This window comes from Misgurnus anguillicaudatus, chromosome 15 (genome assembly GCF_027580225.2).
Source record: "Misgurnus anguillicaudatus chromosome 15, ASM2758022v2, whole genome shotgun sequence".
NCBI lineage: Eukaryota > Metazoa > Chordata > Actinopteri > Cypriniformes > Cobitidae > Misgurnus > Misgurnus anguillicaudatus.
In genome coordinates, this window is record NC_073351.2 from 4,403,212 (window position 1) to 4,418,583 (window position 15,372).

At 36.8% G+C, this 15,372-nt stretch overlaps 1 protein-coding gene across 3 annotated transcripts in view; it reads right to left on the reverse strand.

Moving 5' to 3' along the window:
- Positions 1 to 15,372, reverse strand: part of hipk3b (homeodomain interacting protein kinase 3b) — a 57,042-nt gene that overhangs the window by 17,301 nt on the left and 24,369 nt on the right. For all 3 annotated transcript variants that reach the window (XM_055173570.2, XM_055173571.2, XM_055173572.2), the window contains exons 3-5: positions 11,435 to 11,558; positions 2,016 to 2,135; positions 1,646 to 1,732 (exon numbers count right to left, since the gene is read on the reverse strand). In XM_055173570.2, the coding sequence (XP_055029545.2) occupies positions 1,646 to 1,732; positions 2,016 to 2,135; positions 11,435 to 11,558 (331 nt within the window). The remainder of the gene's footprint in view (positions 1 to 1,645; positions 1,733 to 2,015; positions 2,136 to 11,434; positions 11,559 to 15,372) is intronic.

Sequence of the window (15,372 nt, forward strand, 5' to 3'; positions counted from 1 at the left end):
AGTGCTATGATTGGGTCCCCAGTGCTTCTATCAACCTAGAAAATGTAAAAAAGATCAACCCAGTAACTTAGTTTTGGTAAACCATTCCCTGCAAGCACGTGAAAAATTAGGTCATTGAAATTTGGCTCTCCTTATGATGTCATAAGGAGCTCTTATTATAATAATACCGCCCCTTTATCTGCACTATCCAACCACAGCACAGCCATTTAGTGTAGAAAGAAAAAGAGAGAGAAAAAATAATTCACAGCACAATTGAGTTTCAATTGCAACAAATCATTATCATTGCGATCAGTGTTTGAACTTCATCAGCTCATTTGCATTTTTAAGGACAGACCCCAAAATGGCACATTTTGCTCACACCTACAAAGTGGCAATTTTAACTTGTTATAATAAATTATCTATATGGTATTTTGAGCTAAAACTTCACTTGTGCACTCTGGGAACACCAAAGATTTTTTTTACATCTTATTAAAAAAAGTCTTGTGACATGGCCCCTTTAAAATGTCCTAATATAACTAAGGCCTAGTCCTGGATTAATCTAAACCCTGTCTGGGAAACTGCCCCTTAATGTTCTCTCTCTTAAAATGTAAACGTAAATATCCTGTATGAGTAAAGAATTAAATTTTGTTGAGTAAAACAAGATCTTATTGATTTAGTTCAATCAGTCTGCTTTTATAATCCAACTGTAGAGTTAAGAGGCGGTCACATTACACTTTACGCTCCATTGACTTCCATTCATACGCATGCGAATGCATCAGAAGATATTGTAGGCTACATTTCACTGCATACCAACTTTCAAGTCTGGTGAACTCTGTCCTGCGAAATCATATCACATGGAGACATGTGACCAGTGAAAAAAAATGCTACGTCACCTCTACTGAAAAACAAATATCGACGAAGCGCTCCCCAAATTGTAAGTGCGCCCATAATCGCAGCAACATCCAAAAAAGCATAACTGCCGCTTTAGGATTTAAAGTTTAATAGGTGCAATGCAAAATGTTCATTAGTGCATTCCAGACATCTTAACTAATATAATATTTTATATTTTCACACCTCAATTCAGAAATAATGTCTTAATTGAGTAACATTAATAGTATTCAGTATTATAAAACGGTTAGTTCCAATCCTTGATTCTGATTGGTCAATAGGTGTGCTTTATTCACGATAAAACACTGCTATGACCGCTTCATCTATTTAATATCACTGCGCCCTTAGCAACACATAAACATATAATGAGAAAGTCTGAGAACAGTTTGTTGTTTTTATTTGAGCTTTCATGTGATTGTTCGCAGTCAGGGACTATTTTTTCTAGCCGAAGGAATGCTTTTATTGATTTAATTTCATGAAACTGGCACTAATATTTTTTTTACTTTAATATTGTGTGGTAACCATTTTATAAAAGCAATAAGGTACTCGAGGCAAGTGTTGTATCGTGAATAAGTAACGGCTGAAGGGGTAGCAGGCACGACGCTGAAGCCGTTACTTATTCACGACACAGCACAGCCTCTCGTACCTTATTGCTTACATATAAAACCTGTACGGTACATTTTATTATATCTAACATCTGACCTTTTTTACACTTATTTCTATTCACACTCGTCATTTGTTAAAAGAAAAGTCAAGGGTTTGCTGGTTATATACATACATGCGCTATGTCATCCAAACTGCTGAAGATATACTTCCTAGCTTCTTTTGACTTCAGCCCCGTCTCTGTCTCATGTTCTTCTGTGGACTGAATCAAACATGTGCGGCTATTAAAGTCATATCACAATAAAATCAACCTTATTTATTATAAACTACATTCATATATAATGTCAATAAAGACCAATGTAAGTAAACTAATTAAATTAAACAAATACCAATAACACCAGTCAATATGCTAGAGTGAGTTTAAAAAATATATTTTGATGTTTCACTCATAAATGTGTCACTTTTCTTAATGGACATAATACAGGAGTGGTTTTGGAGACGTGTGCATGGCACGTGTCCGCATCATGTTTTTCATCATGTCTCACTTTCAGTCTCCAGGCCGCATACGGTGAGTCCGACTCGCGGCAAAAGAACCGTGACGTCTTCGTCCCAACATTTAACAGATGCTCCCCTGGCAGCCCCTGCGTCTGAGAAATGAAGCGAATCTGAGGGAGAAGAACAAAACAGTGAGCGTCGATCGCGTTTTAACACCGTCCAGTGAAAACAGATACATCAACAAAAGCATGTGTTCTCAATAACATGTTAAACCCAGCACGAGTTCAGAGGAACACCCAGAAAACAAGCGGTTCATGAAGTCATGTTTGGGTGAAACTGAATTCGCTCTGACGTCAGCGGCACACTGGTGTGAGAGAGAAAGATCTATTAGATGCTCAGTGCCACAGAGAGACTCTAGAGGTGCGAGAACTACGCTGGCATCTCTGACAGTCCCATCACATGACCTTCTGATCTCATAAATCATGCCAAGGTATCACACAAGCATGTTGGCATACCCATACAGCAATATAAAAAAGCAATATAAGTAGAGAACATCATCACCCCATCAGCTCGACATCTTTATGTTTCAGACCAAAACATCTTACGAGTTCATCCAAAAATGAAAACAGTTTAGCAGAATTTCCATAGAATATGAACAGCTAAAACTGTAACAAATAATAACAGGGAACCCCCCCCCCCTTTCTGATAAACAAACAAATATACAAACAATTACTTTGGGGGGAAAATCAGGAAATAGAACTTAAAAAGTTTTAGTATGAAGATTTAGAAACATTAAGAATTCCACTTGTGAGAAAGAGGAAGAAAAAGCATATTTAACCCCAGTGTGATGAAATAAAGGGCTGGATATGGAAATAAAGTAAAAGATTTGTGTGAGGTCATGGGTGGAAAACAGATCTGAGATCAGCACAAACAACAGAAAACAATCAGGCTTTGTTTAACAATATCATGTAATGCCTGATAAGAGCTTTCCTAATTTGCTTTTTAAAGGCGGAGTCCACGATGTTTGAAAGCCAATGTTGATATTTGAAATCACCTAAACAAACACGCCCCTACCCCAATAGAATCTGGACCTTCTGTTGATAGACCCGCCCCACACATACGCAACCCGGCAAGGATGTCGGTTAGTAGACACGCTCCTTACTGCTGATTGGCTATAAGTGTGTTTTGGTAGTCGGCCCGTCTCCTTTTCCAAAGCGTTTTTCAAACATCGTGGACTCCGCCTTTAATATCTTCCATAACAGTTCTGACGGTCTGAATAAGTCATGCTCACAGGAGTCAGAGATATATACACATATAAAAGACAGAGCTGCACATAATAATGATGAATAAATCTCTTCTTTTGGTCAATAATTGTTGTTGGGGTAATAAACTTCAACTGAGTTGACTAAAATGTGTGCACATAAGAGAGTATTTAGATATTTAAAGGAGCTGTATGTAGGTTTTTGATTAAAAAAATATATTTGTAGATAGTAAGCATGGCTCAACATTAAGGACTGCCCTGTGGCCCGGGGCAAGCGTGAGAGATGTTTGGGCCAGTAAAAAGTATTGTCACTTGCCCGATCGAGCCAGTGCTTCACCCTTAGTCACTAAAATATATTTTCATCAATGTATATTATTTAACATCTTGGAAGCAGACATCGGATTACTTGGATAAAACACAACAAAAGAATCTATGTAATATTTTGCACAGTTTACAGATAAAGCAGAAAACTTGGATGCCTTTTTTCATTGTAACATGTCTGTTGTATACAATTTTATTTGACTTTTGAAGTATTCTTTTTAAATATGTGACACTAGGTACTTATACATGCAACCAAATAATCTGTTTGTAATCGTATTGATGGCTCAATCATATTGAAAAGTCTTCATGTAAACACCTTAATCAAAACGATTGAGGACGATCGGATGCAAATTTGGATCGTATTGAACGGGGTGGTGTACTCCCATCTGTGATCCGATTCGTAGGAGAAAAGTACGCATGTTAACGCGTGAATGAATCATAGTATTTTCTCAATCGGATGCAAAAATGCCTTGTGCACATTTGAGCTCCAATTTCACGTGTTATATTTACCTCAGATGATTCTCGTCACAGAAACACGCAATAGCAAGGCTATAGCATCACGAATAATTATGGTAACGTTAATGGGGTCACGCGCTGTACACGCAATGTACTAAATTCTGCAGCGTTTATGTGTACTTTTAAAACATTAGGCTACTTAAAGTAATAAAATAGCATTGTGGCTTTTGATAAGTGTGTTTTCATTACATATATTATTTGAAAACTTCTTAAGAACAACTTTCTTCAACTCAGTTTGGACTTTATTTATCCAGAGATAAAGCCTGAACTCGACGAGAGATGCTGTCCACAGCGAGGCGTTGCCAAAGTCCTTTTTTTCGAGTTTAGATTTGGGCTACTGTTCAAACTGTTTCCACCAGTTGTTGTTTTTCTGCGGGTTAAAGATTAAATGAATTTGTTGCTTAGTTTTTGGTATTTGGGCTGTGAATAGTCATTGGGATACTTTTGGGCTAGATTTGAACGTCCATTTGGATGGTTTTGATACTCGAATCTGGCAACCCTGGCAACATTTAAATCAGATTGCAATGTTTAGGGTGCATGTAAACTGTATCGTCGTAACCTTCAATCGCATTAAATTTTGTCGAATTGACAAAATTTTGTGCATGTTAACATAGCCATTGACATTTTTTTATTGGGGCCAGTAAAAAATTTGGCAGGGCAAGTGAAAACCTGAACCACTGGCCCGACCGGACCAGTATTAAAAATTATTTGCATTAAGCCCTGGTAAGAAAACATAGCAAATAAACAAATCTGTTTCTCTGAAAAACAATGCTGTAACCATCCATTTTCTTATTTAAAACGAGTCCTCTGTGTCAGAATGACCATTTTGCTTTGGTCTGTGTGATTCTGCCCACTGCCAACTTACCCAATAGTGTATTTCGACAGCTCGGTTGCCAGCCATCACGGTCGCTTAAATGAGACAGCAATGACCCATAAACGCGACCTCCGGTGGACGCAACCTCAGTTACGAGCCGCAAAGTTATAAAAATCCACATGAGCGGGTTTGTAATTTCCAGACAACAAAAACATGGCAAATGTAAAAAATGAGCAGATAAACTTTTGCTTTCTGTTGTCAGTTGTGCTGCTGTATGTGTCTGGCACCCCAAGAGGAAAAAATGTCTCCAATATTTTGTATTTCGACTGCAGTACAATGTTAAACTTCTAGATGTCAAGGTTAAAAACAGCTCCTTTAACCTCCTAAAACCTGGTGAGGCGACATACAGACATCACATCTGTTTTTGTTTGCACCATAATACTTCTTATTCATAATACTAATTCTGTGTGTGTGTGTAAACAGACCTTATGTTTGAGCCTCTATCAGACGAAGATACAAAATTTGAATTGTTTGGAGATTGTTAATGGACGTTTCTGAGTGGTAAGTTTGTGTTTTTTTCTCAGTATGGACTTACAAAACGTAACTGTAACGTCAATAGTAGAACTTCAGCCTAAATGTTAGCATATAGGATTAACTAGCATATAATGCTAACTCAGCAATCAACAACCTTGTTTTTAGCATTGTAACAACATTGTAATTAATTTAATGTTTCGCGTTTGAGACTCGTTACCATGTACACATCTCTTATCATTCATCTATGCCTTGATAAATACAGTTTTATATTCTACGGCACCTTTAACATTAAAGATATCTAAGAGACACTTGCTGTAATATAAGGGCACTGCTGAAGGAGGGTCTCACGTGACTGTGAGATGTGCCCCGTGAAAGGCCCTGCTATTGGTGCCATAATGGGGCGTTCATTTTGCCTATAAATATCTTCTGCTGTGTGGGATTAAATTGAACACCCTCATGAAGTAGGAGTGTGGATGTGTACACGGGAAGGGAAATCACAGGACATGTTAGTGTCTATATTGGAATCACACCTAAGTTAGAGAGGTGACACCCCACACATAGACCCAGGATCCATCGGTTGTCAGATCTAACACATGAATCTCAAATACAAATTCAACATAAAAAGACTTTCAGAGGTTTCCTCTGAGCAAACAAACAAATAGATAACTATTTAAACCAGTGTTAACTCTTACCCCACCAGCGTTTTTTTTATTTGCCAACCAGCGCCAGCATTTTTCAAGATTTTTACAAAAGTTCAATGCCTTGCAGAAAATGTTCTTCTTAAAATATATAAACATACAACATATCAAATGAAAGTGTTTTGTGTTCATCCTACCTTCATTGGTTCTCTTTTCATATCACCTCTCAAATATGGGTAGGTTTCTTCAAAAACACCAAATTTTGAGCAAAAAGCTGAGATAATTGCATTTTTGTGAAGGACTTTTGGTAGAGATCAGATTCGGAGTGATCCTCAAAACTTTTTGCCCTAGGGTGATACTTCCATGTTTTATAAGTTGCAGAAGCGCGCCACCTGGTGATAATAGCGGTATTATAGATTGCCGGAAATACTTGTCATTGGCAGGGAAGCGTTTTTACTTAATTGACGAGTTAACTTGTCAATGGCGGGGAAAGAGTTAACTATACAGTGATAAACAGCAACAATATTTGATGTGCTTAAAGACCTGCTGTAGTAAAAAGAAAGTCCAGCGTTCTGTCCATCAGTTATTTCGCAATGTCTGGATTTGCCATTGCTTTAGTTGGGGGGGGGGGGGGGGGGTTGGAGAGAGGAAGTCTTTTGATGTTGGAAAACAAAATTAGCTACTTTCTATGTACAGCACATTGCACAGCAACTATGAAAAATACATATGCTCCTATTATCCAGTTGAGAGACCAGGAAAAACCCTTCCATATGGATCTGGATATTAAGCGGTCTTCTAATGGATTCTCACAACAGGAACTTATTCAATCTCAATCATTGTCAGGCTTAAACAGGCTCATTTTTAGCGCATGGACACATTTAAATGGTTGTGGTAATAATGAAAAATGACACCTGGCATAATAACGAGTTACATATGGGATGTTAAGGGGCTCTTAATTTTAAGACCGGAGCACATGTACCTGCTAGGATCATCCAACCCTTGTGCATTAGTGATCCAAAAGCGCAAAGAGATTACGGGAAACCCATCAAAGCCCTTACATTCCCGCGCACCCTTCCTTTCAAGAGCGAGGCGACTGGGACTTCTTTCAAACCCTCCTCAGAAACAGTGTTCTAAACTAAGCTTGGTGTCCAGCTGCCCCTCCTCTAAGATTCACCCCGGGGCATTTAAAGGGTCGGGCAGCAGAAGGGAAAGGCTTGGAGCCTACAAGAAAGCGTGGATCATGAAGTATGCATGCTCAAGACATGCACAGTAGCAGTGTGCACAAATAAACACATACTGACACTTGTGTGCCAACAGTTGCTGAAAACAGAGCCGTGGAGATTCTTCTGGAGATTGTTTGGGTCTGAGAGCACATACCACGACTCTGTGCTAAACAGATTACGTCAAGAGGAGAAATATGAGAGAACTCGCAAGCAAGTTCACTGTGTGCTCGTGTATATCAAAGAGACTATAAAAGAAGACTTAAAGTCGCAATAAAAGTAAAATTAAAAAACGGCAATTTGTTTTGTAATATTGTGGTATTTTTTTAAAAATGATTTATCTGTGAGCTTCATTAATTTTTAAAAATTCATGTGCCCTCATAATCTTTAATCAAAAATGTAAATCTCCTCCCCTCCTAAAAACGATCTCTCTTTACTTCCGGTCATAAAGTATGGCAAGTGGGGGGGGTCCGGGAGAATATCGCTGCGATTAGCAATTAGCAACACGACAAAACTTCAAATGACCCAATCAGAGCTCGATGGACAAATTCAAATCCAGCCCTGCCTTATTTCATTTCAGAGGCTGGTTTTACTCGGATACACGTCACCATGGGGAAAATTAGGCAATTGATACTTCCGTTTCATGGCGACTTTAAAGAAGAGAGAAGGAAAGAAAGACTCTTGAAAACATGACACCTTCTTTCTAAAATCAAAAGAAATAAAAACAAAAAATTTAAATATAAAAATATAACTAATTTATCACAACATTAATCTGCATCATTCCTACTAGGGATGCATATCAATTAATCGCGATTAATCTATAGCAGAATAAAAGTTTTTGTTTAAATCATATATGTGTGTGTACTGTGTATAATAACTTTGTATAGTTAAATGCACACACATGCATGTATATATTTAAGCAATGTTTACATGTGTATATACATTTGTATATTTGTGTATAATTTATATTATATATAAAAATAAATACTTAATATATAAATATATTTTTTTCTTAAAATTATACATGCATGTGTGCATATTTATATTTACATAATTATTATACACAGTTCACACACATATATGATGTAAACAAAAACTTTTATTCTGCTATAGATTAATCGCGATTAATTGATATGCATCCCTAATTCCTACATAATCCTACAGAAGTAAAACATTTGAAAAATGTCCTCTTAAATGGGTAATTTGTGTGAAAATATTTTCCATGTGTAAGTGCTATAATTGGGTCCCCAGTACTTTTATCAACCTAGAAAACTTGAAAAAGATCAACCCAGTAACTTTGTTTTGGTAAACCATGTGAAAAATTTGGTCTTTCAGATTTCGCCTATTTTGTGACGTAGGTAGCAAGTATAATTACAACACCACCACCCATTAATCTGCACTATGCAACCATGGTACTGCCATATAGTTAAGAGAGAAAAAAATTTACAGTTTCAATTTTAACAAATCACTACGGAGCCCCTAAGGGGACATGGAGCAAAAATTAAATAAAGTTTAGTTTCGCGTGCCAATGTGAAACTACCGTGTGCCCATGTGAAACTACCGCGTTTAGTTTCACGTGCTCACGTGAATCTTTCGCGTGCTCACACGAAGCTTAACTTAAAAAAAATTCTGCACATGAAGGTTTCCCGTGAGCACATGAAAGTTTCACATGAGCACATGAAACTAAACTTTAGATTTTTTTACCATCATGGTGATCATGTGCATTTCAAAGGACATCCAAAAATGGCACATTTTTGCTCGTACCTACAAAGCAAGGTTATAATCGTTAACGAAAACTAACGAAAAAACGAAAACTAGATGGGAAAAAACATTGTCGTTAACTGAAATAAAAATAAAAACGAGTCATCACAAAAAAACGATAACTAACTAAAACTGTAATGTGTGTCTGGCAAAACTAACTAAAATAAAATAAAAATATAGATTAAATGTCCTTAGTTTTCGTCTTTGTCTTTTATAGAGCAAAAAACACTTCAAATTCCTTTCCATGCGTCTCTCATTCACGCAGTGTCACATACACACATTCGCGAATCAATGACTCGTTTAAGTTGATTCCTTACAAGGTGTTGCAAATAAATGAGTCTTTTGAGTCGATTCTTTACAAAGCAAACGGGCCAAACGTTTTGAATTGGTTTTCGAATCAGTTTAAATGAATTGTTTAGATCGCTGCAACAACTGAATCGTTTGATGCGGTTTTGCTTGTGTCTAAACACGCAAACATAAAGTGTTGTATTACGTGAATATGAATTTACTAATCTTTTAACTAAAAGCTAAAATTCACAAGTGTAACTGCCATTATATACGCGCGACCTGTTCTTCGTCAGAAACATTTAAGGATACTCCAGAAGCACTGTGAACACGTGACTGAATGAAGAAAGTCCATCGATGATTGACGTCGCTGTCTACTGTACTGTAAGTGCTTCTCACAACACACACACGTGACATGAGGTTCACAACATAAGAAAACATGAGTTATTTTCTAAAATCAGTTTGTATTCTGTCGATGACCATCTTAGGATATTCTCTGAGTGAACTTTAATATGCATAACTGAATGCAAAACACTGTCGGTTTACTTGTCTGATATTTCAGCTATAAGCTGTATACATCAACATTAAGTTTTCAGACAAACAGGCAAAAATCCTCAGTTTGCTGTGGAGTCAAGAAGTGTCTAAACATTAAAAGATAAACAGACAAAAGTACAGAAATGTCACCTGTTTTAACATGCACACTATTCCAACTCAATAACACAACACGTTTGTATTTTAATACTATCTAATGTGGCCACGTTGAGACCATTAACTCAGAAGTGTTCAAGTGAACTGTGTCCTAATGCATTAATTGTTCACACACATATGTAGTGTCAGTTTGATCCATTTCTTTTGAGTTTTGCATTTGGGTACAACATACAAGTCAGCATTAAAGGCTGTTTTTCTTTGTTGTTAAAGCATGTGTTAAACATAATCAAAGGTTGATCAAATGTGACTTCTGTACTTCTGACACACTGATATTCATCTTACCAATTTTTGGTCTCCACAGCAAACTTTTGTCTTTACTGTCCTGATACTTATGGTGTGCACTGTATACTGTGTGTGCATGTATGTGTGTATTTTTTTTCTCAAGAGTAACTATTAACTCGCTACTTGAGTATTTATTTCTTTAGATTACTTCTTTTCACCTCTGGTTATTTGTCATGGTCTTGTCTCAGACTGCACTCTCTGACAATCTGACAGAAATGTCTTCTTGTGGCTCAAAAATGGGTTGCATAAATGCGGTTCATGTATGTCTTTAGTCTGTTGGCTCTTTAAGTTTTTTACTGGCACACATCACATTTTGCACTTACTGTGGAGTGTTGAACTTGAGACTGTTTACATATTTGTGCCCATATGTACATTTTATGTACTGGTTTTATTTTTGAATTAATATTTTCTAAAATTGTATGATGTTTTTGTTGAGTTAATATTACACAATTCTTTTTCTGACCTTTTTGAATCTTGCCCCTGACAAATAACCCAAATTACAAAAAAGACTAAAAACTAACACTAAAACTAATAAAAACTAAACTAAAACTAAGCATTTTCGAAAAAATAAAAACTAAACTAAACTAGCAAACCCACTTCAAAAACTAATTAAAACTAAACTGAATTTGAAAACAAAAAGTCAAAACGAAATAAAAATAAAAACTAATGAAAAATGCAAAACTATAATAACCTTGCTACAAAGTGGCAATTTCAACATGCTATAATAAATTATCTGTGCGGTATTTTGAGCTAAAACTTCACATACATACTATGGGGACACCAAAGATTAATTTGACATCTTAAAAAAAATCTCATCATATGACCCCTTTAAATATACTCAAACACTAAAAAAACAACTTGGAATGACCAATATCAAATTTTTTCTCTATTGAAGTAAATTATTTACAGTGCATCAAAATTATATCAGCCATCGGCCACACTTCCTGTTATCAAAAAAAAAAATTAAAAAAAAAATAACATTACCTGTTGACCAATCACAATAAAAAAAACACAACTTTGTCTTTTAATTGGAGGAAAATATGACAGAGACATGCTCTGTAAAGCCTAGTCAGAAAGGTGACAGGACAGGAGGGAGTGATGATAAAAGAAAAGTGGGTATGTTTGTTACCTGATCATACTCGAGGGCTCCTGGGTAGAGAGGCCATCCCAAAAAGAGCTCTGCAATCACACATCCCAGCGACCACATGTCTATGGCTTCACAAAAAGGCAGGCCAAGAATGATCTCTGGTGCCCTAAAGACAAAAACAACAGTGTCACTATTTCAAACCCTTAAGATATAACCACAAAATAATTTCCAGGAAGGTATCTCTAAAAATAGTTGTGAATTTCCATTCAGCTAATCAGATCTACTCAAACATTTAGGATCACTTGACTCAAACCCTGGATCTGAAAGAGTATGTTGAATGCATGACTTTAAATACACAGAAATAAAACTGTGCCAACATATTATTCGCTTTCATTACAAAACTGAAACATTTTAAATAATAAATCAAATAAAAGTCCAGAATAGTTGGGAACTCTTCAATACTGCGCTTCAAGTAAGCATCGTTGCAATGCACGTGATCAACACAATGATTCAAATGATTTGTTTACGTCATCACTTGAAAAAGTTCACAGGAGGAGCGTTCTGCTTTAACATCAGTCCTGGTTACACGGGTTACCAGGTCACTGAACACCGCTTACGGAGTGTTGCCATGGGGACGCAGGAAGTCCAAGTGGCTGCTTAGCTACAAATGGCTGCGGTGATCTCATTGAACGGCATTAATGTCTCTTTGTGTGAGGTTGTGCTGAAGGTTCAGTCAACGCTCATTTAAATAAGTCTGTCTGATAGATTACCAGAACTCAGGTTACTTGAGTACAAACACACACATACAGTAACCATTATACATTTCAGTAACAGATTCATGTGTGGTGTCAGTGCTTCATTCTGATTGATCATTAGCTGTGTTTTATTAATAATAACAACACACAGCTAGGACCGTAGCACTCAACGATTCTGTGTATCACTGCACAGCATCCTCAACAATGTAAACGTATATGAAACATATTCTGTTACTGTTCACTGTCGGTCACAGCCAACTTTTTTACCGGCGAAAGGAAGGCTTTTAGTAATTTTACTTCATGAAAGTTGAATTAATACATTTTTGTAATATTTGTATTGTGAGATAAACTCTTTATAAAAGTGATACTTGAGGCTAGTGCTGTATCATGAATAAGTCACGACTAAAGGAGTTGCACTGACTTCATGCCCATGTGCATAAGGCCCAAGTATAATTTTTTTATGCCCAAGTGAGCGTACACTGTGTCAAATGCAAAGTATCCCTCACTTGACTCTAGGAATGCAACAACTAGTCGATAATAATCGATAATGAAATGTGTTGTCACAGAATTTCATTATTGATTAGTTGGTCTGTGACTTCACAGCCGGGCAGCACGAACACGCGTCCACTTTATTAAGAGCAACCTTGTTGTGCGCTTATACGGTAATTATAAGTCAGGGGTGGTTTCTTCATACAGCGCATGCTGCACCGTGCACATTTATTTAAAGAGGTGGTTTCATGCATTCTGACTTATTAACACAGTTTAAGAGTTGTTTCCTCATGCTAAACATAGGCAACGTGTCAAAAAAGCAGTTGAATGTGTTACAGAGTATATCTGTGCCGAATGCACTTCGCCAGAGTTTGTATAAGTTTCGTACAAGCACTGCCCGAAAATAGGCCCCTGCCATTGAAAGTTACTAAGGGGACCAGGGTTTGAAAGTGCGACCAATATAGCCCTAATTTCTCAATGGTGCGCCTTAAAAAAATATTAGATTGCACTGGTGCCACCAGCCGTTCGACGGATTAAAAACCTCTACAACCCAAAGTACAGCAATGTTACATTGAAAAGAGTTTATTATTTTATTATTATTACTCACAAATTTCTATTCAGGGTTTTAATCCCTCATTTCTTTGTATCAAACGCCTTTCTTTCAAAAAGAAGCTTAAGTTTACCTAAAAAGACGCTTAACCTGTCGAAATTATTCCTAAAACATATCTTATATTTACAGAGCACGCTAACAGCACGTTTAACATTAACGTTATACAGTACAGAATTCTCTCAATGACAGCAACTAAGGGTCATACTTAAAAATTAAATACAAATTCATAACTCCGGACAAAAATGAAGACATCACTGTTACTATAGGATTTTCTGAATAAAATAAAGGTCAAAAACTGAACCTTAAGTCTTAACGTTTTTTAATGCCATATAGTTTTTTTTAGGTAAGTACATTTAAACTAGAGTTGTTCCGATTCCGATACCAGTATCGGAAATGCGGCCGATACCACAAAAAATTCTGGCATCGGAATCGGCGAGTACTTGAACCCATGTACCAATCCGATACCATTTTCCTAATAAACCTAGTTATGCCCGTTATAGCTAACACTAAAGCTAACGCTGCAAAGCGACACTCATTTCTTCTTCGCTGCTCTGAATGCGAACACCAGGAAGTTACCACACGCGTGACGCAACCATTGTTTACTTAGAGCGGCGAAGGAATGAAAGCATGCAGCCGTATGTCCGCTGTTTCTAAGTATTTTAGACTAATAAAACATTGACATGTCTCAACGGAACCCGCGCCCGCAGATTTCCACGGAGAACTCCGCAGATTTAATGCCCGTGATTGACCAGCACACATACCCCGCGCTTGAGATTTGAGATGTCATTGACAACAAGCACACATACCATTATGCGTTTGTGAGCGGCATTGACAAGTACATGAACCCTGCGTGTGCTGTTTGCTGTGATTGTTTTTAATGATAAGAGTATGAACCGTTTGATATATGAGATGAAATAAAACTTACCACTGAGTTTAACCGCAGATCTTACTTGTCTCTGTCGTCTACGTGACGCAAAAGTCAGCACACATTACCATTTCAAATCAGTTTACAAGACTGCTCTTGTTAGTTTACATTGCGTTGTAAAAATTATGAAATTATCTTCATACGTGCTTAATTCATAATAAGAACGTAGTAACACAAGCTTTTATTTTGCTATAATATATATTAACAATAATATATGTCATTTTAGGCTACAAACTATAATTCTATATTGACAAGCACATTATCTGGTTCATGTTGGTCCAGTTTAATTCAGAGGACTCATTGGTTTGGTGTATTCATTTTAATTGTAAGCCTTTAAAAAGTAATTATTTTAGATGCAATTTTGTACTATTTAATAGCTTAAATTCTTTAATTTAAAACCATCCCGAAGAATTCCACAGATTTTTCCAATTATTCTAAAACTAAAACAGCCTTTCAGTTTACAGTGTTAGATTTGTGGCTGATTTTCTCATAAGAAAAATAAATATTACTGTTAAATGTCTTTCAGATAATAAAAATACTAGTTCACTGTATGTATTTGTTAATGTTTTATAAAGGAAAAAGTCTGAAGCACACCATAAAACAGTTATATGCATTCATACAGGGCTAGTAGTATGTACAGCTGTATATTATACAGAGACACACCCAGGTATCAGATCGGTACTCGGTATCGGCCGATACCCTGAGCCCAGGTATCGGAATCGGTATCGGGAAGAGAAAAATGGCATCGGAACATCTCTAATTTAAACTAACAGTAACTTTGAATTAATGTAAATAAAGAACTCTTTAGGATGCCAGCATCCTCGTGCAGGTAACAGGGTTGGATGCTTGTAAAACTGTGGCGTTAAACGCGATGGTCAAAATTTTGGGTGCACCTAACTTTTGTTCTGGTGCACCCAAGAAAAAAAGTAAGGCGCACCAGTGCAACCAGTAAAAAAAGTTAGTCTCGAGCCCTGGGGACTATTTTCTGCTGCTGCGTAATATCATTGCGCCTCCTGCAGCCATGTTACAGCAGCAAAGTCCGTGATTATTACAGCAGAATGAGTGTATAGTTCTTAGCCATATCTGCCTAGAAAATCACAACTTTTAATTTTCCGTCGGTCCTAGCACACGATGTAACTACAGAAGAGTCAAGCCCCAAATAGGAAAAACATCAAAACTCTTTGGTTATTTTTTTTAGCGC